A 27637-nucleotide genomic window follows, 5' to 3' on the forward strand; every position below is an offset into this window, starting at 1 on the left:
GAATAATAATAATGAATATTGTTTTTTGTTGAATTTTTTTGAATTTTTTGTATTCCCCTTTCCCACCTTACTCAATTAACAAATCATTCACAAACTTTTTTTTCCCACTACTTGACCAATTCTGATTTGGAGATGACAAATATTGGTCTCCCACAGCAGACTTCATTAAAAAGTTATTTAACATTACCTACTGAAAAACCTTATTTTTCCTCTGTTGTAAGTAAAAGGAGTTACTGAGCAGTCTCAGATACCATAGTGTGGTAACTGTTGGTTTTAAGGAAATTTTGATATTTAAAGTCCAAGTGTAAAACAGTCTCTCTGATCTTCATGATGCCATATGGCCAAAGTGCATTTCACAGTTTCATGTATTTTTAATGAATTTTTCCTATAACATTGTCTAACTTACTGACAAAGACAGGGTTGTTGGGGCAGAGACCATGGGTGAATGCTTACCTTCATTAATCCTACAGAATTTTGTCATTGACTTGAAAATATAAAACAAAGATGCAAATTATTTTAAAAAATTAAATGTCTTTGCTAATTTTAAAACAGCGAGACAAAACTTTATATGGTATAATATAGGAACAACATTTAAAAATTTCATTTTTTCCCTTTAAAAAGCTATGTTTTGTAGTGCTAGAGTCATTTCATTCTTACCACTCCTCTTTAGCAATTGCATTAACACATTAGAAGCATTTTGCTCTAAAGATTTTTCAGTATCTTTGTTGATATAATATAGACTGGGGGTGTCATTCTGTGCCCTGAACCATTTCTGGACCATGGGGCTCCTTCTGGGCTAGATCTGGAGCTGGTAGCAGCAGAACAAGTGGCAGAAGCAGTGCTAGCAGGGGCAGTGGCTATAGCAGTGGGGCCAGAGATGGATCATGAGGCAGCAGGAAAATCAGGGCTGCATAGGCACAGTCCTCACTTGACCCCACGCTGCCAATGACTTTCCTGACAATCAGCTGTTATCCTTTCAAAAAACTTTAACAGAACACAGTAGAGAAGCAAGAACGATTAAAAAAATAAAACATATAATGTCTTAAATTCAGTGTAATCTCTATCATTTGAGTATGTTAAAATAGAACCATAAAAAGTACAGAAATACACTTTAAAAAAGTTATCTCTATATCCCTGGGCTTTAATGCTTGTTTTGGAATCATTACAATATTCTTATAATTACTTTTACTCTAATTTAGTCATATGTTCTCTTAGCCTTAGCTTCAGTTTAATTTACATTTTGTCAGAGAATATATTATATGCTGGGAGGAAAGTACTGCTTATTAAGATTGCTGAACACTTCCCATTATTGCACCCAATTTCCCATTGCTTTAGCAGATCTTAAATGACTGCAGTTTGCCTTGGTATGTGTCAGTCTGTATTATTTTTAAGTTTTCAATGAAAAAGGTGAAGCCATTTCTGAGAATGAGATCAGGGAATTGCATGTTGTTTTTTTCAGTTAAAAATTCTGGAAAGTTAAAAAATCCTGGCAACCTCTTTCTGAAAAGTAGTGGTAGCCTCAGGGTGTGAAGCAGGAGCTTGATATTTAGCAGAGAAGTGGCATTTGCTTTAGGCCTGTTCCTTTTGGCATTTTTGTGAATACCTACCCAAATTTGGCTGAATTATAATCTTTTGAAACATCACAGTTTGCACATGCTCACTGGAGGCTTCTTCAGTTTTAGCAGATAGATTCCATTATCATTGAAGCATGCTCCAGTCCAAGGCCAAACAAAACCTTCCCTTCAATTGTAGCTTCAGGCTCTTGCAGACTGTGTCAGATGCTGATCAGAGACTGTGAAAAATAAGAATGCCTTTCCTGTATTCTCAATCATCCCCTCCCCCACTATGGGGCCATGGGCGACTGGTGCCTCCCCTCTGGTGTCTGGGGGGGCACCAGATCACCGACCTGGGGGGGGGAGGGTCCCCCAGTGGCTGATCGCTGAGGCCAGAACCACCAGTGGCAAAACCGGAAGTGCACTTTCACCAGCACTTCCAGTTTCATGGCTGGTACTGGGAGGTGCACGGCCAATCTCACGCCCCCTTATGTACCCCCTATGCATCGCCAATGTACTGGACTATCTCAGGCCTCCTCTACATGTGCAGATAAAGGCATAATGGCAGGAGGCATGATTGTGGCATCACACATTAGATCCTATCATACCTTATTGCTGGTGCAGGGGGCTCCCGGGCTCCTCCTGCACCAGTAAAAAGCAAGCTTCCACAGTTGGGAACCCCATGCACAACAGTTGAGGAGCTCCCTACTGTGGAAGCACTCCATGCACCCCCCCCCGGGCAGGACTAATTTGCTGCAGGGATGATCTCTCCAGCCCCATGGGTTTCCACATACCCTTGAGCCCTAGGGATTGCAGCAGCCACAAACCCCAGGCTCCATTGGTTTTACACTGGGTGTGGTATACCCTGCATTTGGAAAACTTTGACCCTGATTATCTCTAGATCCCTGGGCTTTAATGCTTGTTTTGGAATAATTGTTTTTGGAATTTGTGGGCTTGACTCTGAGATAGTCAAGTGGGTGGGAAACTGGCTATGGAATAGGACCCGGAGAGTCCTAATGAATGGATCTGTGTTGTCCTGGTGAGAAGTGGCCAGCGGTGTCTCACAGGAGTTGGTGATTGGTCCAGTACTTTTCAACATCTTTATCAATGATTTAGGTGTGGGGGTGAAGAGCTCTCTGGCTAAGTTCGCAGATGACACCAAGTTATGCTTGAAGATAGGCTATAGATACAGGTGGACTTGACAGGCTAGCAAGTTGGGCGGATCAGAACCAGATGAAGTTCAGTGTCAAGAAATGTAAAGTGTTCACCTGGGGACAAACAACACCTACAGAGTTGGCAGCGCCACACTGACCAGCACCATGAATGAAAGGGACCTGGGAGTTATGATAAACCACAATATGAATATGAGCCAGAAGTGCAACACTGTAGCCAGCAGGGCAAATAATATACTGGCATGGATCAATCGATTCATCCCCAGCAAAACCAAGGAAGTGATTCTTTGGCTCTACTTGGCATTGGTGAGACCACAGCTGGAGTTCTGCATCTAGTTCTGGGCACTGCACTTTAAGAAGGACATGGACAAACTTGAGAGAGTCCAGAGAAGAGCCACCTGTATGATCAGAGACATGCACAGCAAGTCAGACAAGAAAAGGCTGAGGGACCTGGGACTCTTCAGCTTGAAAAACAGAAGGCTGAGAGGGGAACTTGGTAGCAGCTTACTGCTACATTAGGGGAGTATGTCAAGGGTTCAGTGAACAGCTGTTCACCAGGGCACCCTTGAGGAAAACCAGTAGTAATGGCCACAGGGGCGAAGTGTAGGCAGTGCATAGGAGTGCATGTGAACCCCCTGAGAGCGCCAATGCACCCCCTGTCAGGCTGCGCTCCTTGTTTAGTGAGTGGGCAGGTGGGCAGGTGGGAGCACCAGTGCCCCCCGTGAGTGCTGGCCAGGGAGAGGGGCCACCAGCAAAAGTGGCTGCACCTCTTCTGGAACTGGCAGCAGGAGTTCTGGAAGCAGTGCGGCTGCTTTTATGGTGAGCGAGATCGGCTGCGGGGACCACCCCCTCCGGTCAGCAGGATCAGCCACCGGGGGACCCCACCGGTCACTGTCTGGTGTCAACTGGACACCAGACACCTATGAATGGCCACAAATTCCTGGAAGCCCATTTCAGACTCAACATTAGGAAAAATTTCTTCACAGTCAGGGTGTCCAGACTGTGGAATAAGCTCCCTCTAGAGGTGGTGCAGTTACCTCTGGAAATCTTCAAGAGGAGACTGGATGGTCACTTTCTGGGGTCACTTGATCCCAGTTGTCTTTCCTGCTTGGTGTAGGGGGCTGGACCTGATGATCGTCTGAGGTCCCTTCCAGCCTTACATCTATGAATCTATGAAAACCCTGCTACACATGCAAATTAATGTTCCATAGTAACCAGTTATAAAGTTAGTACACATTTTTTGAGGTCTTACTTTATAACTGTTTGGCTTTTTATTGTGCAATAACTACTTTGCACGTGTAGCTGGTATCCAGGTAATTGCTCAATTAATTAGTTAATTGTGCAATAACTGTAATGTGTAGAGGGGGCCTCAGTGTATACTTTTGACTCTTAGAGACTACATTGAGAAAAAGAGCTTGGAAGAGGGCAGAAACTAGGACTAGAGGGTGGCAAAGGAAGGGTGTGGACACTTAGAGGGAGATTTGGGATTGGGTGGAGGCTGTGTGTGGTTAAGCAAAAACAATGGAAGCTAGGAATCAGAGGTGAAAACTAGGACTGGCTGCCCAAGGAGGCTGGGACTAGCAGCTGATGAAACTGGGATCTAAGAGGAGAGTGGGGATAGGGGAAACCAGGGACCAGATGGGCAAAGAAACTGGGACTGAGGGCAGGTGGCAGAGGAGAGGTGGCAAGAAGAAAGGAAAAAAGACCTGATGAATACCTGTGATGAGATGGAAGACAAGGAATGGGTTGTATGAATAAACAGGGGCTAGGAGCAGGAAATGAGGACACTGTGATTAGCATAAGGAACTTGGGAAAAGAGACTCGAACCTGGACCTATTGAGGATGGTGAATGGGATTGAGATGATTGGGGAAAAAACACAGTGGGGGACAAACAGGTCAGATAAGCAGTTAGTAAATGGGGAACTGGAAATGATGGGAAGGACTTTAGGACTGTGAGAACACATTGGGAGGAACTGGGGAGTCCAAAAATTAGATGATGACCTCCTTAGAAAGGAGACTGGGATACAAAGCTTGAGGAGATGAAATTGGGATGAGCTAAGTGAAGAGAATTAGAATAGATAAAAAGCTTGGGATGGGGAAAGAGAGAATAGGGACAGTTGGGCTGGGGAAGGGATCTGGTTTGATAAAGCTCTTGTCTCCACATGGAATATTACAGGGTTTTCTTGGCGATTTATTTCATGATCATGTTCTTAACATAGGATCCCTGCTACCTCAATGCACAGAATTGTCCTATTCTGAGGATGAATCGAGGTTCCTTAAAGATTATCAGCTATAGCAGAGGCAGGCAATTATTTTGACTGGAGGGCCGCCTACCAAGTTTTGGTAAGCTGTTGAAGGCCACATGGGTAGCCCCACCCCTAGACAGGTTCCTTGTCATCTTGGGACGGGAAGTCCTGCCCCCTAACCCCTGACCTTTGCCACCAAAATTCCTTCCCCTTACCCTTAGAAGTACTCCTTTCAGAAAGGGGGTTTGCCATCTCAGAACCAGAAAAATACCAAATTATAGTAAAAAAATCAAACATCTACTACAACATTCATTAATTTGATTTCAAAAAATATTTTTTTTCTTCATTTACTTGTGTTTGTGTAGTGTACATAGAGGTGATTGTATAATAGCTTAAAATGAATACTTACTCTTGTATAATGTGGGGGGAGTGTAGGGGGTATGGGTGGGTGGGTATAGGTTTGAAGTGGGGCTGTGGGTGTATCGGTATGTGTGCATATAGGGTGTGGGGGGTTTGTGGGAGGGGGTTGATAGATGTGTGGGGTTTGGATGTATATGGGACTTGGGGGTGTGTAAGCACATGGGTGGGGGAACGTGTGTGTGTGTGTGGATATGGGCGTGGGTAGGTATGGGGTTTGTGGGGGAATGTAAGTGTGGGTGGGGAGGGTGGACAGGGGGGTTGTGGCATGCGTGGAGGGGGAGGGTGGCTAGGATGTGTGAGGGGGTGTGGGGTGTGCATGGGGGGTGCAGATGCCCACAGTCCCTGCAACCAGTGGCAGCACCTGGTCGTGAGGCCTCAGGGTGCTCCCAGCACTGCTGCTGCCCCTGGCCCGGGGACATTGGTGTGAGCCCTGTGCTCCCCTCCACTGCCACATCCCACCCCTCCATCTGCCACCACTGCCCTTCTCCTGCAATTTCCTTACCTCTCTGTTCACTGCCATTTCCTCCTCCCCATACTGCCCCAGAACTATATGCTTCCCAGCTGCATGATAGGGAAGACAGACTGCAGCAGGAGCTGGCCCAGCCCAGCTGGCATCACACACAAGCAGCCAGGAATTATGGGGGTTGGCCTGGCTAGCTCCTGCTGCATCCTGCAGTCCTGGTGATACAGCTGGGGACTGCATGGTGCCTGGGCACACAGGCAGGGTGTGGGGAGAAGCAGAGGTGACAGGTGGGAAAGGAGGGAAATGGCAGTGGCAGAAGTGGCAGGTGGAGGGGGGGAGTGGCAGTGGGCGGGAGCATGGCACCTGTGCTGGTGCTCTGGGGCCACAGCCGGTTGGGGCCCGGGGTGGGCTGGAAGGAGCGTGGGGCCCAGGCTGGCAGGAGCTCTATGGAACCAGGTCAGCTCCCCCCTCTCCCTGCTGGTACAGACTGACTCAGCTCCATAGAGCCCCTGCCAGCCCAGGCCCCACAATCCTGCCATCCTGCCCTGGTCCCCCACCAGCCCTGGCCCCAGAGCACCAACACGGGCCCTGCGCTCCCACCAACTGCCACTCCCCCCCACCTGCAGTTGCTGCCACCACCTTTTCCCCACTTTCCCACTGCTACTGCTTCTCTTCCCCCCTCTCCCACCCTCCGTCTGCCCACCGTCACTCCAGCACCATGCAGTTCCCAGCTGTAGCAACAGGACAGCAGAATGCAGCAGGAGCCAGCCCAGCCCTGAGGACTGAGGCAATTGCTGGTGGTCCTCTCCTCCCTCCCCTGCCCCGCCTTTGTTAATTGAGTTGCACTCCTGGAGGGAGGGTGGGGAACAGCCCCAGGGTCACTAGCCTCTGCTAGGCAGAGGCTTCCAGCTGGGGGCTGGGGTGGGGCGGGGCTGGGCAGACCTTGCTGCTGCCGCTGCTGCCTCCTGCTTCCCCTAGGTTCTGCTGCCAGCTCCCCCTGGGTCCTCCTGCCACTGGCGCCATGTCATCTTTGACAGGCAGCCAGGGGCAGATAATTTTTGGAATTTTTTAGGGGACCTGCAGGTCGGATAGAATGGTGTGTTTTGCCTGCCCCTGAGCTATACCTGCTTCTTTTGTTGCTGAAGGTGTGTAGTGAATGAGGCAGGGGATTTCATGATGAAAAAGGACAACTTTATGATCTTTATGATTAAGAAGGTGATAGCTTATAAGTAAATAAGGGGGATGCACCAGGATCTGGGAGAACGGTTGTTCACTAGGGCCCCTCAAGGGATAACAAGGTCTAACGGCCACAAACTTCTGGAAGGCCGATTTTGACTGGACATAAGGAAAAACTTCTTACAGTTTGAGCATCCAGGGTCTAGAACAGACTCCCCCCAGAGGTGGTGCAAGCACCTACTCTGGACTCATTCAAATGGCATTTGGATGCTTATCTTGCAGGAATCATTTGACCCCATCAGACTTCCTGCCTATGGCAGGGGAGCTGGACTCAGTGATCTTGCGAGGTCCCTTCCAGTCCCTAATGTCTATGAATCTATAAGCTGCCATGGGGGATTGAATTCTAGTCCTGCCGGTGCCATAGGGTTTCTGGGCAAGTTACTTAAAACTTCACAGGTGGCCTTTAATTTCCTTCTCCTTTTGTTAACTGACTTTAAATCCTAGGGTATGACTTGTACAGCTGCAGCTGAAGTCAAGAGGAGCTGTGCTTTGAACTTATAGAGTTTTATATAATGCTAAATAATCTAAAGAGTCAGTCTTTAGGCATTTCAGATTGAGCACCCAAAATCAGTGGATACTTTTAACCTTATGCTTCTGCTCCCTCTCTGTAAAATGGGGATAATAATTAGCTCATAGAACTAGTGTGAAAATGAACTTATTTCTGTTTATGAAGGACTCCAATTCTATAGTGATGAGTGGCACAGAAAAGCCTGTGAGCAAATTAAGAATCCTGTCTTCAGAGCAGGTTTTGAATAGTACGCATTAAATAAAGCATGGGGCCACACACTGAACAGTGAGACAAAAACAATATTGAATAGCTGCTCATCAAGTGAGCACATTCCATTCTTTACACTGAATGAAGTCGGGGTCCTGTAGGGCCAAAAACAGTATGTGATCATGTAATTGAAGCCTGTATCATAATACATGCACACAAGGGGGTAAAATTAAAGTTTCACGGACAGTTTTAATTCTGGCATTTTCTAACTTGTAAATGCTTGATTTTGCAAACTTGATGTTTCTTACTATATTAAGAGTATGTTTTAACAAACAGCATGCAATATATTTTACTGGTGTTTTCCAACAAAACTGGGGTTTATCATCCTACTTGTATTGTACAATAGTCTGCTTTTTAATGTGGAAAGCTCAAGTACACTGTAGTCTTTCTTTTTTTGGCATTCAGGTTTTTACTATATAACAATGCATGCATTTACTCTAATACTTGTATCTAGCTGAAAGACAGTAAATAGTTGCTATTACCATTTAGGTTGACTTTACAGATTCAAAATTAGCATGAAAGCTAGTCAAATAGAGACTTTTGCGGGACTAGAGGAGCAAATTTAAATTTTCCCAAAAAAACTCAGTTGTGACGTGATCCTGTGTGATTCTCTGAGTTTCAGTGAGCATCTTATATTGCCTCTTAGAATTCAGATTTCAGAAGCTTCTGTTTATAATCTCATATTGTTTGAAAAGTATCCTTACAAGTAACTTTACTGTTCTTATTTTAGCATTTTTAATTCCTATTTAGATAGGGTAATGTCTTAAAGTTATTTTTGGCCAACTGCTGTTAATGAAAGTAGCAATATAAAAATAAATTCTGCCTGCTAATGATAATGAGCTTATTATTCAGTTGCTGCAGTGTATAAATGGGTGTTTTTTGTTTAGGCCAAGTAACATAAAATAACTCCTTATTAATGACCCTAACTTAGGCCTTTTCTAGCACCTCTTAATTTCTAGGAAATAATTTCATACAGTTTTTCCTTATTACATAATAACTCAGTACTAGCACCAGGAAAATATCATGATCTTCTAAGAAAAATAAGACAAAGAAAAGATGTTAAAATTTCTTTTTAATGAAGATAGTTCCTATTTCTAACTTTTCTCTCAAGTAAATGCTTAAATAGTTACATTGCCACCAAGGGTCACATTTCTGCTCTTGGCTCACATTAAAGGTATTAGAATCATAGAAAATTAGAGCTGGAAGAGACTTTAAGAGGTCATCTAGTTCAACCCCGCTTCTCCAAGCAGGACCACCCCCAACTAGATCATAACCAGCCAAGGCTTTGTCTACCCAAGTCTTAAAAACCCCCAAGGATGGAGATTCCATGTCTCTGGGTCTTGTTCCAGTGCTTTACTACCTTTCTTGTGATAAAGTTTTTCCTAATATCTCTAAATGTCACTTGCTGCAACATGAGACCATTGCTCCTTGTTGTGTTATCTGCCACCACCGAGAACAGTCTAGCTCCATCCTCTTTGAAACCAGCCTTCAGGTACTTGAAGGCTGCTATTAAATCCCCTCTCAGTCTTCTCTTCTCCAGACTAAATAAGCCCAGTTCCCTCAGCCTTTCTTCATAAGTCCCCTATTCATAAGTGCCCCAACCCCCTAATCATTTTGTTGCTCTCTACTGGACTTTCTCCAACTTGTACACATCCTTTCTGAAATAGGGGGCTCAAAACTGGACACAGTACTCCAGATATGACCTCACCAGTGCCGAATAGAGGGGAAAAATCACTTCCCCCAACCTGCTGGTAATGCTCCTACTAATGCAGCCTAGTGTGCCATTAGCCTTCTTCTCAACAAAGGCATGTTGTTGGCTCATATTTAGCTTCTTGTCCACTGTAACCCCCAGGTCCTTTTTTGCAGAGCTGCTGCTTAGCCAATCAGTCCCCAGCCTGTGCAAGTGCATGGTATTGTTTTGTCCTAAGTGCAGGACTGTATTCAGTGGAGACTTGTGATATATGAAAGTGGATAGTGAAGACTGACATATAAAGTTACTTCCAGAGCTATTTTATAGCATCAGATAAACTCATAGGGCGTGTCCAGATGAGCCCGCACATGCCTGTTGCTGCATCTCAAAGCAGTTTGAGAATGTAGCAAGAGGCACACTGGGGACAAAATAACCTTCCCCATGCTGCATATTTGCAGCGTGGGCTAAAAATTTGATACCTGGCTATCCAGAGGCTCAGGTCCTCCAAAGAGATGCTCTGGTAGCCGGCCAGAGTGTCTCTATGCCTGCCCCTTTTCCTGATCCTGCAACATGCTGCAGAACATGCAGGGCAAGGAGTAGTTCAGGCTGCAGTGACCTGGATCTGAGCTGCATTCCAGGTAAGTAAGAGGTGGGGGGGATGGAGCGGGGTGCTGTGAGGGTGTAGGAGACCATGGAGGAGCACCTTGGGAGGAGTGGGTCCCCTGCCTGCCCTCTGCAAGGCCCACATGCCCCCCTGCATGGCCCACAACTCACCGGCAGCAGCGATGGCCATCAGGGTGCTTGGGACCTCCTAGCACAGCCCACATATGGGGTTTGGCCCCAGCTGTCTGGCACCTGGCACTGTCTGTGCTACACTGCATGGGCTCTGCCTTTCTCAGTGTGGCTGTGTGAGCCTTCGGGCAGCTCTGGGCTGCTCAGGCTGTCACTCAGGGCCTTGAGCTGCTCACAGGGACCACCTGTCATGCCGGGCCAGGTCCTGTGTGCTTGGGCCCCACACGCTGTCAGACCCAGCTTCTTCCGTGCACACAGGACCCAGTCCAGTGTGACAGATAGTCCCCATAATGGGTGTGGGGTCCTGGGTGACAGCCCAAGTGGCCCAGACCTGCCTGAAGGCACACAGCCCCATGCCAAGCTGAGTGGGGCTCGCACGATATGGCACAGGCAGCGCTGGGTGCCAGGCAGCTGGGACTGAGCTGTGCTGCACCCCGCTGTCCTGCACCACTCAGGGTTCTGTGCCAAGAGGCTCCAAGTGCCCCAATGGCAGCAGCTGCTGCTCCCAGTATGACACACGGTCCCAGTGAGCTGGGCCAGGTCCCAGGTTACAGCCCAAGTGGCACAGGTGGTGCTGCCTCTGAGGTGATTGGGGCTGCACCGTGCCACTGGGGGCTCTGGCCACAGCAGGTCTTGAGTGCCCCACAAGCTGAGTAAGCTGTGGGCCCTGTGGGGGGGCTGGAGCCCTGTGCGGGTGCATGAAGGCCCTGTGTGGGGGGCATGTGGGCCCTGTGGGGGAACATGTGTGCCATTCAGGGCGGTGTGTGCCCTGTGGGCCCTGTGGGGGGGGGGCAGTCTGTGTACTGTGTGGGGGGGGCTGAACCCTGTGGGGGGGCAGGGGACTCACCCCTCCTGAGCAGCCCCCCCACAGTATTTCCACAATCCACCCACAACACCCACATCCCCAAGCCACTCCCACATACCCCTCGCACACATACATAGCCACAAACCCCCGCACAAGCCCCATACCCCACCAAACCTCACCCCCCAAAACCCTACACCTACCCATAAACTCACCCAATCTCCCCACCTCCAAATTGCTTTACGCTTGTAAGTATATCAATAAAACATTGCCCAGCTGATCTCTCTATATATAGTGGCATTTCATTTTAATAGCAGAAGAGCACTATTTTGGTTATTCTAATGAGAGAATTTGGGTTTCTTATTAGAGTATTTGCAATTCTTAAACAGGGAACACAAGGATCTCTGCTGGTGATTCAAGTGGTAGAACTCATGCAGAGGAGCCTGTCCAGGGCCAGCACTGGGGATCCAGCTGGAGGGCAGAAAAAGTGGCTGAGCTCTTGGCCATTTGGGGCCAAGAGGACATGCTTTGTTAGTTCAAAGCGGGCCACCACAAGGAGCACATCTTCTGGGCAATAACTGCCCAGATGGCTGAGGTGGGGCACTCCATCTGGGTCTGGCAGGGGTGCAGCCATGGGGTTACAGCTCCAAGGGGAAGGATGCTGTTGCAGGTGGCAGCAGGCAGCAGTCACAGCCAGGCAGCAGTCGCCACTGCCAGACTCCTGCAATGGATAGAGGGTGCAGGGGCCACTTCAGGTTAGGACTGCTTTAGCAGTCCAGCTGGCACAAGGGGTAGTTGTCCCCAGATATCAAGTGGTCAGACCTTAGAAGCTCCTGAGGACAACTGAGCTGCTCACCAGGGCAGATTTTTATACTGTTGGAGCCAGCGCAGGTGTTGGCCCCAGGCTATAGCTCCTCCTGGCTGCAGTTCCATCAGGCAAGTGGCACAACTTGTCCCACATCAAAGTGCATCTCCAGGTATGTGTGCTGAGGCAAAAATCCCCATCTCAAATTTGTGCTGCTCCTATTTGAACTGCTGCAGACACACATGTCTGCATGTATGGACAAGCCCATAATGTATATGATTCTGAACAGGGTAGATAGTCCCTTTTTTGCCTACCCTAGAACAACACCTTTGAATTCATTAGGAACACATACACAAATAAGCAAAATTTGGCCACGAACTATGAAATATTAAAGATCCAAGATTCTAAAGGCGCATAACTAGTTTTTGACTGCTAAATAAGTTTCCCTCTAAATTTTTCAGGTACTTATTGCATCTAACTCAGTATTGATATACATCTGATAACTATATGCAGTATAAACTACACAGTTTTAAAATAAAGTGCATGGATTGTACATTTTCTCCTTGCCCTTCTTGGCCACATCAAGACAAGTGTGGCCATGTGGTATGTGGCGCTGCAGACATGTCTGCAGTGCCACATACCACACATTCAGGTGTTCTCCACAGTGCAAGGGAGCAGTGCACAGGTTGTTTGACCCCTGGATATCCAGGGGTCAAAAAAACCTGTGGAGAATAAAAGCAGAGCAGCACATACCTGCACAGTGTGCACCGCTCAGAAGCAGAGCCGGGCTGCCTGGAGCTGCACAGCTGCTGCCAGCCGGGCTCCATGTGGCAGAATCACTGCAGCTGCAGCCCCAGGAGGCCATCAGAACCCAGGTAAGGTGGCTGGGGCCAGCCCAGTGCTGCATGCCATAGCATGCCTGGCATGGGCATTCCCCAGGGACAACTAGCCAGGCACAAGGTGCACTGTGGCTAGTTGTCCCCAGGGAACCAAACGGCCACGCCATGTGTTGACATGGCCCTTGATCTTAAATAAATCCTCTTAAACATGATAGAAGCTGAATGTTCTTGAATTAACTTGTGAAATGGCTTCTGACCATGAAGACTACCTGAGCAAATTGCTTGTGTTATTATAATGTCAACCTTGAAGTAAATGGTCAGGCAAATTTCTTTCAGCATGCTGGAGGTGACAGCTTTTAGGATTTCAAAAAACTAACTAATCCGAAAGAGCTAACTAATCTCAGGACTTTAATACATGAAAGCCTTTCTTTTCATAAAGATCAACTCCTTTGCATTCCTCTCAAAGTAGACTGAGCTAAGCAGACAATTCTAGCTGTTTGTAGTAAGACTTTAAAAAAAATCTTCTTTTAAATAATATTTAGTTCCTAAACAAGAATGTTTGAACTTTGGCTATATGCCCACTATACAACTGAGCCATAATGAATATTACTGCAGTTTAGTGTGTGTTACTAATAGCCTTTGCCACAATTGTTTTGGTAAAGCTTTGAGGTAGTTTTTATTTTATAATGTCAAAATTTGGGAATAAGAGGCGAGCAAAAGAAAGTGATGATACATCTTGTCACATTCAGCTTTAGCTCTTTGTTTCAGCAAACCCTTCATTGGAGAGTTAGTGTACTGTAGGCCAGATTTTGACAGACTGCCACTGAATAGAGTAACATTACATTTGCTGTTGGAAGTGAATTACAGACAAGTACCACGGCATTTGAAAAATTATTTAGAATGATTTTATTTTCTGAGTACATACGGCAGCTGAATCTGGACTGTGCAAGGTCACCTGAAACCCTGTCTGAAATGCTATTTTATCCTCTTTCATGTAGTTTCAATTTTCCATACAGTTTATGTGGTGTGTCTTTGAAGCCTCAGTAACTGAGGGTACTGTGTCATTTTGTATTTATTGCTGTTGTGTAACACATAATTTCATGGTATGCTCCATTCTAGTCATAGAGTTCAGGAAAGGAGAGGTTAATATTTGTGGTTTACTGGAACCACTGGAATCAGACTGATTAAGTAACAGTGATTTTTGTGGATATCACTCCTACTTGGAATAAAAATGTCTCTGCTTCCTTTGGCTGTCCAATGCAGAATAGGCTACTTCATCAACCACCATGTCTATTTCAAAACTGATTTTTAAAACAGTTGCTGCAAGAAAGTTCTGAAGTGTTTTGTTCCAAGCCATGGTGAGACATTTTATTTGCAGTGCTATGTACTCTCCTGTAGCACTACAGAAGTGGAGGGCTTAGGTGTGCATGTCCCCATAGCACTACAAAAATGGCTGAAGTGCTACAGAAATGTTCCTGAATGCTTCTGTACAGGAGCTTCTCTGTAATGCTACTTTTTTAGCACCACATATAACATGTGGGGTCTCTTGGTCCACCAAGATCCCCCTCTGATTTCCATGCCCCTCTAAGTGTTTGTTGATAGATAGATGTATTCTCTGTTCAGTAATCTGTATTTTAGTTCCCCACAGGCCCACTTCTTATCCTCCCCCTGACTCCAAGACAACTGTCATACCAAATGATGAATTGTAATATTAGAAAATTAATATGCAAGAAACCTGGATGTAAACACGTGAAAATTGCTATACTAGCATTTTAGTAAACTATACAAATTAAATGCTAGATACAAGCCCATAAAAACAAGGGGGAAAAGGCACCTCATAGGCTTCCCTATCCCCAAGCATATATCTTTACACCTTACCAGAAGTATTACTAATGGTACACCACAAACTGTAACTCTGATTTTACTTCCCTAAGGATTGTGGCAGGACCACACCTCAGGGGTGGCCACACAACTCCTGTCCCCTCTTCATCTCCTTAGGGTACCCTCCTTTTTCCTCACCTGCCACACCTTGTTGGAACTATACTGGTGTTATGGGAGGATGCTCCAGGGTCCCAGAGTAAGCTTTGTTTACTTTAGCCAGCTAGTACCTCTTGCACCTGTTTGGCCCCAGTCTTGCCTTCGTGCACTAAGTTGTGGCCCTCTTGGCCCCATCAGGGCCTCAGGTTACCAGTTGCCTTATTGGGTATATTTGTGGCCTCTGTCCTCCCCTGTAGTTACACCCATGCCTCATACACGTTACTCCATGTTCATTGGGTGGAAGCCCCCTGGCCCTGGTGCAGCTTTTGGCCCTCAGGCCCCAAACCTTTGTTTGGGCCTTGGGTTTCTTGGCCTTGGCCCTTTTATTCTGCTTGCACCCATCAGCCCAGGTCCACTGCCCCAGACCTTGGCTCCTGTGCCCCAGCGCTATCTCACATTCACATGCTTTGGACCCCTGGCCCTGTCTCATTCTCTGCGTCCCTGGTCCTCAGCCCTTTGGATCCCCCAACACCAGCCTGGACTGCTACCACTGTGTCAGCCTCAGTCCTCTGGATCTCTGACCCCAGGCTGGGCTGCCTGTCACAGAGTGCCTCACCAGGAACCGCTCCTTACCTCCCTCATAGCCACAATCTGGTCCTCAGGTATCAAGCTCAAAACATAATATAAACACAAGCAAGCTGCTTCACAAACTAAAAGTCTTCCACACTCTGGGTTAACAGTGCCTGCAAACCATGCCTCCCTTGGAGCCCTTTCATCCTGCATGACCTGGGTGCCTGCTCATCTGTCTCCAGCAGGCCTTCTCTATTGGGAGCTCCTCTCCCTGCAGCATGCAGGCCCAGACTGTCTGCTTGGGCTTAGGCACAAGGCTTATGCGCCCCAAAGCCCCATGCCTTCCTATCACATGGCTTCCCAGCCACACACAGGGGTTTCCAGTTGGGTTTGATGACCAAGGATGTTACAAGGATGACAGGCTTGTGTCACACATTGCCCTTCTATACACAACCATTTGCTATACTGCCCCTATGCAACATAACCAACTTCCATATTAAGCATTTGTAATTATGGTTTTGTAGGGCAAATATTTTGGTAGGGGCCTGTGGGCACATCTACATGTTCATTAATACGTCTTTGCTAGCGTGTGTTAAGTTTATATCTTTAATATCAGGTACTAGATAAAGGCATAGCAGCTGCACTAATGCACAGTAGGAAAGGAAAACTTTTTTTGGTAACAATGCACAGTAGACTAATTTTGCTGTGCATTAGCACAGTTTTTGTTGTGACGTGCTAATGCGCAGTAGAACAGTCCACTGAGCATTAAGGAGTCTTATGTAGACACGCTCACTGTGTAGAAAGTGGCTGTTTTCTGAGGATGTAAGGACACCTGATTGTGTGAAAACACTAAGTATGTTTGTCTATTATGTTCTGCTTTTGCTTCCATGAGCTCCTTGTGTTCAAGTTCTAGAATAATAGGATCCCAATTCCTGGTCACCACTTCCTGCCATTAAGTCAGGACAAGTGACATGATGGTGTTCAATATGTTGTTAATTCTTATACCTCATTAAACACTTTCCTTACACTTTCTTTATGGCTGTTTTAATTAGTCAAAGTGAGTGATCAGGGATTGAGCAGTATCAAATAGTTACATGTGAAATCAAGAAATTAGAACACTGTTTTCAGATTAACTTCTGAGAAATCAAGTCTGATTATTTTTTCCACCTCATTTTTGCAGTGCAAACTTGTGGGTTCTGCTTTTCCTCCCTGAACATCTATTCCATTTCCCTACACACAAGGCTAGGCTCTTTGCCAAAGTCCCATTTAAATACCAGCTTGAAAGCAGGTGTTTACAGAGGGACAAATCCTCTGTCAAGCATCAAGCCTGAGTAGTCAGTACAGTTTCAGGGCATAGCGCTAGGTGCAAAGGAAAGAATCTTTCCTCCCCATGGCAGAGCAATTTTTTTCCTTGCCTCAGAGGCCCCTGTCAGCCCGATCTAACAGTGGTTGCTCCTCTGGCAAGGCCAAACTAAGAGGAAAGTGATAACTATGAAAAAGCCTTTGTGTGATAGTTAGAAGTATATAAATAAATTTTCCTTTGCATAAAACAATGTTTCATGTATGGGGCTAAAGCTACAGTAAAACCCACTGTACTATGCAGTTACTGCATCTTTCTAGCATTTTTCATCTTCTCTGGTGCTGCTGGCTCTAGTGTACATTCTGTTTCAAATATTCCTATAAATGCACAGACATAATACTCAACAATTCAACTTGTATTATATTTTGGATAGCCTTTCGCAGATTAATAAAATAACTCCTGAGAAAGAAGCTATAAAATCATAATAAGAAAAATGACTCATATTTCCTTGCTATCTAAAGTGATCAGTTGTCCCAATAAATGGTAATTCTTTCAAGACAAAGTGTGCACATTTATAAACATCTGGGAGAGAAGTCTTGCAAACATTTTTATTACTTTAAAAAATGTATTTAAAATTCTACTAGGCTGTAGTAGTGGAAAGAACAGCAACATAGAAGGCAAGGTGGATAGGCATGGTAGTTTCATGCTCAATCTCAAGAAATTTAATTTTGTACTGTAAATTTGCATTTCTGATTTTTTTCCCCCACTCTTTTATGCCTTCAATCATTAGAGTGCAAAGATGTGAACAAAGTGGCTTATTGCCCCCTGGTACTGAAGTTCAAGTTCTGCAGCCGAGCATACTTCAGACAGATGTGCTGTAAGACCTGCCAAGGACACTGACCCACAGAAAGTGAGAGAGAGAGAGTGCCTTGTTATATCATTGTGGAAATGTGTCCATCAAAGAGAGCCACACAGCGGAATGAGATTGACGTCCTTGCAAATGCATTACCCTGTGGAAAACGTAACCACTGGTCAGCCCCAGCTGACAGGATTTCAATATTATTTTAACTTCTGTGAAGTGGGATTTATTCATCCAAAGTGCTGGACACAGTATAAGGAGGGCATGCCAAATTGGAAAGATCCACACAACACATCTAGAATAGCTTACTGTGGAACATTTGTGTTCTTTTGACTAAATCCAGTAGTCTGTTTACCTCCTTGGACCATTAAAATAATTTTTATTATGGACTTAGCAATGACACTGAATCCATTTGTATTTAAAACTGTTCAAAATGTAGCTGTTATGACCTGGTCTACTATGGAAGTAATGAAGAATCAAAAATCTTAAGACATAGCTTAAAAATTTTATCTATTTTATCTCACTACACAGCACCACAACTTAAATTATAAAATGAGCTTGGACATGTTATTTAAGGAGCAGTTATAAATCAGAAGTAAAGAAAATTGTATTTTTCTTTCATTACAGCTAATTCCCTTAGGAATAATCCATATTTCCTGAACGCTGCTGTGAGCCATAAATAAACAGAACAACCATGAGGGACTTAGTTTTAAGAGGTGCAACAGTTATTGCAGTGGTGCATGACATACAAGTGTGCTATGAAATGAAATCCATGTTGCAGGTTTATAGCCATCTTGCCATTGTACAAGTGAAGCTGAGATTTCCACTAAAAGGGAAAAAACATTTCAATACAATGGTGAAGCCAGACTCCAATAGTGGTGAAGAACATATTGCCAAGTACTTCGCTACCACTGCACAGGGTGCCTAAGGCTCACATTTTGACTCCAGCTCACTATTGTTTACATCACTAGCCATAAAGAGGCATCAGTTTTATTGATATCTAGTTGTGTTTTACACATTGCTTTCTACTCACTATCACCAAGAAGTTCCAGTGCAAAAGATAAACCTACTATATAATAATAAGGCAGACCCTCTGCAAACTTTGCTGACAGTTGCAATGAGTTCCAGATGTTCCTTCCTTTGATACAATAGAAGGGCATTTATTTATGAGAAAGATCATGTGAATGCACAGTTTTGGAGACTATAGCAGAGGGGGGAAGGATTACAACCAAAGAATAAAAGACTTACAAGGTCTTTTAGGTCATATTACCATTGTTTTAATATTCACTGAGTACTTTTTATCAATACTTTGAATTTAATTTAAATGTGAAATGGAACTCCTTGGGCAAGTCATTTCCAAAATCTAGTGTGAGTAAATCTTAATGTTAGGCTCCTCCTTCCCATCACCTCTTGATAAAAGACTCAACAAGGAGATAAGGAAAGTGGATACTTGTTTATATTAATATATTGTACTTGAACACTTGCAGTTTGCAGCAGGTACTTGATGTATGTGCTTTTGTGTCCAGCTATGCCTCCATTGTTGTAGTGCAATTAAAATTATGTGAAAAAATCTTGTGTTAACACTAAAATTGAAATGGCACTTTTAAAAAAAGTACTCTTTCCGTGAAATGAATCATTTGAAAAAAAAAAATCACATGATATCTCAGTGTGTCAGTGTATTTAACAAATAATAAGCCAAATGTGTTGCACAGTATGTACTAATGTGAATTAAGAAGAAAAACAGATATTCTTAACAGGATGTTTGTACTATGAAAAGCAAACAGAATTGACAATCTATATATGGGATTTTGTGTTGCCCGCTTATTCACAACCATCAAATTCCTGTCATCTGCTACCTCTTGCCAGTATTTTCACTTCCATACACCTGTGACCAGTGGAATTAATTTTCAGTTGGCTAGGTATGGCTCATACTGGGCCATCTGTTGTTTTCAGTCCCATGTACACAGCTCCCACTGATACTGGCTCCAAGAAAATAAAATAAAATTTTAAAAAGTGCCAGGAGTTGTACACATGGGGTGCTTGTATACGTGACGGCGTTTTAGTCCTCAGGGTTGCATTCTATGCCCCCTAAATTGAAATGGTGAATTTTTAATTGAAACGATGGGGTTTTTTTCCCCATCACTCTATATATATTATTGTCCTGGTGGCTGCAGGTGCCTGGTGAAGGCAGAAGCAGCGAGGAGCCCAATCTTTTTTTTTTTTTTTATTGTCAGAGCCTGTCTGTCTCTCTTGCAGCTGGGGGGCCATTAATCTGTGCCATTAATCTGTCAGCTCACCCCTTGGCCATGGGAGAGGTGAGCAGGCTCTGCAGAAAAAAAGGATTGAGTCCTCACCGCTTCTGCCTTCAGCAGGCTCCTGTGACCTGCAGGACACCTAGTGCTGCCTGGGAATGGACTGGCTTGCTCCTGAGGCAGTGCAGGGATGTGGCAGTAGGGTGGCTGGCTGTGCTGATGGCCAGAGAAGGCAGTGGGGATGGTGCACAGGGCACTGGAAGCCTGGGCAGGCTCAGGGAAGTGAGCAGTCCGCCTGAGTGGCCCCACACCTCATGCACCATCCCTGCCACCTTCTCTAACCAACCTCCTGTCACTTCCCAGTGCTGCCCCAGGGGCAAGACAACCTGTTTCCCAGCAGCCCCAGTCATCCTGCTGGCTGCAGAAGCCTGTCAAAGGCAGAAGTGGCAAGGGGCCTGATGGTTTTTTTCTGTGGAGCTTGCCTGCTTCTCCCACAGCTGGGGGGTGAACTCACTAATAGTGGCAATGTTCCAAGTTGCAACATTGCAAACTGAACTACATCAGGATGTAGCTTAGTTTGCAACAATGCAAACTCATTTGTACCCCCCACCCCAAACTCATGTACATGTAATGTGTAACACCATTAAGCCACACAAGGGAACATTTTTGTCACATGTACATCATGGCAGTCACATGTACAAGCACCCATGGATAAAGGGCAGTATATACATCTTAGCCAGTGAGTGAATGACCTTTATACATCCTTTTCAGAGAACACCACGGTGCTAGCATGCCTTGGCTAAGTCAAAATACAATAAAAGGGAAAGGTGTTACCATGGCATTCTCCAAGAAAGATACCTCTTTATATCAGGGTCTGCTTTTCTCCAGGGCATAATTGTGTTTATTAGCTAATGTGTCTTTTCAACCAACAAGAAAGTGTTGCTTTTAAGTGCATTAAAAAAAGATTTTTTTTACCTCACTTAGGACATTAAAATTGCAAGGAGTGTTTCCACAGACACATTTTGCTCTCTAACTGGTGCTAAAACACTAGGGAGTCTAATGTTTACGCTGCAACATAAAACAGCACTGAGGTTGGAATTTAAGGATCTCCCTGGAGCAACATAGAATTGCATTGTTAAAGGGAACAAAGCACAGAATGTATTTGGATTTACAAACTAACCAACACTTCAGACTAAGACATGAAAATAAAACTTAACTGAAAGGAAAAGAAACATCATTGGTTTCTACAGCACAGTTCATTGCTGCTGCTACACTGTAGCCACCTATGTAATCTAAGCTAAATAATGTTATATTCCTAAATAGTGACAATAGGACTATTGGCGTATAGACTATTGGCAAATCGAATAGTAGAGTACTAAATACAAAGAGCAATCTGGTGCCAGGACTTCCATTCAACAATACCATCAAATGAGACAGATCAAACGAAAAGGAAAAAAATCTATACATAAATCCCTCATGGTGTATACACCCAGAAATAGTCCATTTCATTAGGAATTTTATTAATGGAGTGAATGTCACATAGATATCCTTAATAATACAGACTGAAATTACCTTTGTATTATTGTGATTAGTTGCTTATTATTTTATACTCAGTATTAATGTGGTACACTGTTACTTTATTATTTTTGCTTTTGTAAATTATATTCTAATTTATTGTCATGTTTCCTAACACTTGTTCTACATGCATTCTCCTGCTTGTAATAAAAACAAAAATATTGTAACACTTGATGCAGTGAAATTCCACACCAGGCACAGATTTGTTTTTAACATAGATACTTTAGTAAAATAAAACTGCAGCTTTTAAGAATGATTCATATGGTACACAGTTTTCTGTTTCTTAATATAAAGATGCTAGAATTCTACAAGCACAAATTTATTTCATCAAATGCATTTCAGTGTTTTATTTTACATAACATTTATATGTTGTCTCAGAATCCTGTCACTGGCTACAGCAATGTTTGTCATATATAAGTATAACAATAAACAGAGGGAAAATGTGAAAGAGTATCATCATGTACATTATTAAAGAAATAGCTTAAGCAATAAATGTTGAAGCAGATCAAATCAGGAATGCAGTTAATAGGCAGCAGAACATCCTGTATATTTTGGCATAATTTTATTACCAGTCAGTCAGTAATAAAATGTCTCTCTAGCATTAGTATTTAGAGTTTTATGAAAATTTGCCATAATCTTTTGAGACATCAGAAATGAAACTATTTCAGAAGATTTGATAACGAAGGTCATCACTCCTGAGACTCATCTGCTCTTGTAAAACTATTTGTGTACTGGAGCCTTTGAATATGAGAGATATTTCCTGCTCTCTTCTCAGCTTTTCTTAGGATGACTGTTAAGGCTAACTTCAGTTTTTAGCACAAATGACTGATTTATAGCTATTATTAGATGTCAAAGAAAATACAGAAAATTTAAAAGTTTTTAACTCAACTGGTTAAGCACTTTATTACTCTTCCCTGATCTTTCTTATTTGTTGACTTCTCTTCAGTGTTAAGGACCCTAGAAACAGTTCTGTATTTTAGAGATAATAATGCTATCATCTATCTAATATGAAGATGCTACTATCTTCCAGGTCAGAAAGTAAAGATGGAAGAGATTGTCAATCATATATAGTCTAATAATACATCTCTATGTGCATTCCAGAGTAATGTTGATTTTCTTCTCAGTTTTTCAGAGTACAAGTTCTTACTTGATACGTTGTCCACTGTTGCTCATATTCCAGAATTATAACAATAATACTACTATTTTTCCCCTTTTGACTTGTGTTTGGATCATTATTGCACAAACATAACAACAAACTGCATGTGGTAAATGACATGCTTTAAAGCTTCCATTCTTCTTAAAATGTAGAATCTATCATTTTCAAATCCTCTGTCCAGTGCATTTTTTAAAATCTTCGTAAATACATTCTTCCTGATCCTGTACTTTACTCTGAGGCCAATCCTAGTTTCAAGATTCTCCACAATCCTTCTGCCCTTTCCTCCTCCATGGAAGCCATCTCTACTGAAAGACTCTCTAATTTTTGCCTGCTATTGAAAAACTACACTTATATTTGAGTCTCTGATTACTTCCTGTACAATATTCCTTCCCTTTTCTGATTTATCTTGGTTTCTACAAATATTATTCAATACCATAATAGACTCTATCTTGCACAGAGTTATCAATCTTGAATTTTGCACATTCATGAAGGCTCTCATCTGAATCTCTCCCATGGATTTTGACTCCAACTTCAGTGGCCTTTGGACTAAACCATTCTTGGAACTGAAGTCATTGATGTGTAGAAGGACCATAAGGGATCTGTATAGGGTAGCAATTTCTGCTTGCCGACAGTCTTGTGATTGAGCTGTGACTGTCACCCAGTGACAAGTAAAACCCCATCTGGCTGGCTTCCCTCTACCACAAATGACAAGTAGGTAGAAAGGAGATCATTGCTGCTGTGTGGTCTTGCAATCAACATATTGAACGATTCACTGTAAGAGGCTTCATGCAGCATGCCATAATCAGGATGGAATCTGAAACAGATTTGTAAGGACTCAGTCAACCATGTAGCAGGTTTCACTATAGAACTATATGTTTGGTAAGTGCACAAGGGAGTGCTCATGCCCACATTAGAAAAAAGTGTTGCTCAGAATATAGTAGGATGCTCATTTGCATGCCCACTGGGCACATCTACATGTTCGTTAATGTATCATAGTTATTGTGCATTAAGTTTAGTACTTGGTTAAACGAATACTAAATCAATGCAGAGTAACTAATGCTACTTAGCAGTAGCACCAGTGCACAGGTTTTTAGTAATGCTTACTGCACAGTAGCGTATTAGCACAGTTTTTGCCTGGCAAGCTACTGCACAGTGTTATTAGGCTACTGTGCAGTTAGCACCTCATGTAGACATACCCACTGTGCCTTAAGGTAGATGCTGCACTACCCTGCCCTTGATACATGTAGCCAAGATTTTCACTGAATAGGCCAGTGTAAAGAACACAAGTATTTATGTTCCCTGGAAGACCCTGTGTGTGCAATCAGAAAATGTCTTTCTGAAATCTGGCCTTCCCAAGATATAAAGTACTTAGTCTACTACTGCTTAATGAAGACATCAGAAAATGTGAAAGAGTTCTCTGGTTATACGATTAAGAGGTGACAGATGAAATATTAATACAATTAGAGCTATTTCCTATCAACAAATTACATGAGATGAAAAGTAATCTATATTTTAAACCATTACATTCTGTTAGAATTTGCTTAAGGTGTTGTGTTTTCTGACATACAGCACACACCTCTTTCCACAAGCCAGCTTCTGGAAATTAGAATGCACATTATATGCAAGGAAATATGGTATGAGCAATTTCTACCGTTTACTGGGTGAAAGCAAAAATAAAGTCTGCATAAGATCACAGGGAACGGAACAGTGAGCAGTTTTGGCTCCCTAGCTGCTGCTATTAAGTTACGTACTACAAGGAAAATCTTTTTTTCTTCATTTTGTCTTTCAAAAGCAAGGTATGTATGTAGAGAGCACCATTCCATTGGTTGTGGTTGTGATAACCACTATTTCAGTGTTATTCCAGAGGAATCAAATTCATCGTGGCTTCTAGGAGCTCAACGAAGATTCCCAGAGAATAGATTTCTTCAGTGCTCAGTGCAACAAAGTTTTTGGCCTTGTGCTTTGCTCCATCAACCAATCAACATCTGGGTCTTTATACTTAATTACGTTTTTTTTTTTACAATGCCCTTAGTGCAACATAATTTTACCCTTCAAACTGACTGAAAACTCATCTCAGAACATGATTTGTCATTTGCAATTAAGGTCAACATGTCCCAAATCAGTTCTCTAGTGGAACAAAGGCTGCTGACTTCCTTCTGGATTTTGCAGACCTCCTTTTATGCTAGCAATCGTGAGGAATGTTTGGAACTTTGTTATTTGAACTATTATTCAGATGAAAAAATGGTATAATTTGATCAAAACCCTCTCTTAAAAATAATATTTGTTATTTACAGGTGATAGCATTCATAACATTTAGTGTTAATATGGAAATGCTGCAAATTTTATTTCCACTGAAACATCCCTGCTAAAAGAACTTCTAAGCAAAATTATTTTTTTTCTGAATTGTATACCTGAACCTTGCCTTACTGCTTCTTAGAGTTGTCACCTATTTTCAAACATCCATGATTCTTAAAATGGAATGAATTTATTTTAATTAATTTTCTAAATAAAACTACATGTAATTTACTTTCTAAAACTACGTTTCTAAAACTACATGTAAAACTTACTTTCTAACTACATGCGTTTACTTTCTAAAATAAACTATGTAGAAGCTGCCTATACTGAGATTCACCTCCAAAGAAGAACCACAGGACTGGGATTTGCAAAAGGTACAGTTTTTTAAAGCTGAAGTTAAAAAAAAAGGATGGATTAGTTGCACAGTGCCAGTCAGGAGCAAGAACACTTCAGCAAGTTATTCTGGAATTAAACAGGTGCTTTTGGGTGCATCTACACATTCATTTAAGCACAACTAAATATAATGTGCATTAAGCTGATGTACATTAGGTGATTTTTGGCAGGTATATGCAAGTACAGAGACTTGGCACTGAAGTTAGTGCCGAGTGACTGCAGCCCTGCCATGTGCCCCTAGTCAGTGGGCAGACCTGGCATTAAAGTTAGTGCCAGGTCACTTCTACACATGCATGAATACGTTAATGCACTTTAACTAATCATGCCTAAATTTGATACCTTCATTTGCAAGTATCAAATTTAGGCATGATTGGCTTAGTTTCACCATTTTTAATGTGCATTAAGGGTGTGCATGTGTAGACACGTGCCCGTAATGCACATTTAGTTAGGCTAATGCATATTAACACATCTTGTGTAGCTACGCCCTTTGAGATCAAAATCTGGCCTAGCATTGCTCTTTTAATCAAGCTGAGCTCCACATACATTTTAAATCTGCAGTCATTCAGCATGACCAAGACTTCATAAAACCAAGGCACTTAAGCTAATAGGTCTTACAGTGATGTAAGTATTCTGTAAGTTTATACATGGTGTATTGTTGTTTTAATTAAGTATAAGCAACTTTTATTGAAAAATACATTGTCAAAAAAATAATACTAGATTTATTTTTCAGTAACCATGTTGGTTATACACTCAGTAACAGAAGAATTTCAACAGTTTAGTTATATAGTCAGTTTTTGGGGGATATGGAAAAGAATCATAATAAGAATAGTTTGAATTTCTTAAACTCCAACAAACTTCACTATTAAACTGATACCTGTTCAGAGCTTCTAATTAACAAGGATGTAGAAGTTATTTTTCCCCTTTCAGCTGGCCAATAGATTGGATTTTACTGAAAAAATAATAGGCCCTGTATCTCTTCCTCTTGAAAGAACACCTAACTTCAGTTATCTCAGTCTCTACTTTTGCAGCACAATATGCTTGGATTTAACTATGAAGATCACCAGGAAAATCTATCTAACCTAGGATGTAACACTTCTGTTTTATATAAATGGTCTTCATTATCTACAGTAATCTCCTGGGTGAAGTTCAAGGGGTTAATTGTTATCTGTTATGTATTATCTGCAGTTCTAGATGTCCTAGCAGCTCTAAATATGAGCCTGCTATGTAGGGTGCGTATACACGTGGTGGGGGCTTAGTCCTTCAGGGTTGCATTCTGTGACTTCAGGGTTCCATTCTATGCTCCCTAAATTGAAATGGTGGGTTTTATTTTTCCATCTTTGTGTACACTTCATTGCTCTTAAATCTCATGAAATACTTTGTGCACTATTCACAATAAATTACTGCAGAGGGTGCCACATAATCCACCCCACTGATCTCTTCATATTAAATTACAGCAGGGGGTGACTGTAGCTCACAGCACGCTGATATGTCCAGATGACTCAAAGTGGTATGATTTCATTACTTTAAATAATTTAATTAAGTATAATTAAATTAATTATTTTTTTACACTTTTTTAACCAATATTTTAATTTTTTAAATTCTTATTTATTCTTTTTATTTCTATCTTTATTTTTATTCTTGTCTTATTTTTTATTTTCCTATTTCTATGTTATCAAGTAAACTTTATTTCATGTGGAAATCTGCTTTTTTTTTATTTTATTCAAACATCCACCCTTACAAACAGGGCACTGAAATTAACCTATCGCTTATAATATGTGCATAAATCTGCACCCCATGAATTTCTTAAATATATGTTCTCGCACATATTATAGTGTTGTAGTGTACTAATTGGAAGGCTGATAATGCGCTCCCTGTATTATCTCACAGGGGGTCCAAATCCCAGAAGATTCTTGGAACTCAGATTCCTGTACTGTTGGGGATCATTGATTAACATATTCAGCCCAAGCTGCATTGCCTATAACAATCATTGCTTTAAGGATCCCCCCACACCAGCATATAGAGGAGCAAGCAGCCGCTTGCCCACCATGTCCAGAGACCTGTGGGAATCCCACACAAGAGCTGCTCCAGCCTCAGACCAGGATTTAGTGGTGAGCACATTCACACAGCTGGTGGGGGGGTGCTCTTCCCAAAGGGGGAATGAGATGCCTGTGTCTTCTGTTCACAGCTGCCTCCCACAGGTAAAGAGGGTCAAAGATGCTTGTAAAAAAGTAAAAGCCAGATCTGTGCTGCCACTGGAGCTGTGTCCAGGGGAGCGGGGGGATCAGGGAGGCTGGGCAGTGAAGGGCAGCTGCCACAGCACTGACTTTCACCCCAGGACCAAGTGGAGGGCTGGAGGCCCAGCTCCCTGGCTGCCTCCATGGCACAGCTGGGGCAAGATGGCAGCTGCCACAGGGACTCAGCAGCTAGCTAGCACAGAGGAGGGAATGGCAGGCTCAGAACAGACCTC

General features: G+C 43.1%; 1 protein-coding gene across 2 annotated transcripts in view; it reads left to right on the forward strand.

The window, feature by feature from the left end:
- The window catches only part of ADAMTS6 (ADAM metallopeptidase with thrombospondin type 1 motif 6), a 352249-nt gene extending 330667 nt beyond the window's left edge, over positions 1-21582 (forward strand). For both annotated transcript variants that reach the window (XM_019496068.2, XM_059725136.1), the window contains one exon: positions 17431-21582. In XM_019496068.2, the coding sequence (XP_019351613.1) occupies positions 17431-17540 (110 nt within the window). In that variant the 3' untranslated portion in view covers positions 17541-21582. The remainder of the gene's footprint in view (positions 1-17430) is intronic.
- The last annotated feature ends 6055 nt before the right edge of the window (positions 21583-27637 follow it).

The sequence above is a fragment of the Alligator mississippiensis genome, chromosome 3 (genome assembly GCF_030867095.1).
Source record: "Alligator mississippiensis isolate rAllMis1 chromosome 3, rAllMis1, whole genome shotgun sequence".
Classification (NCBI taxonomy): Eukaryota; Metazoa; Chordata; order Crocodylia; family Alligatoridae; genus Alligator; species Alligator mississippiensis.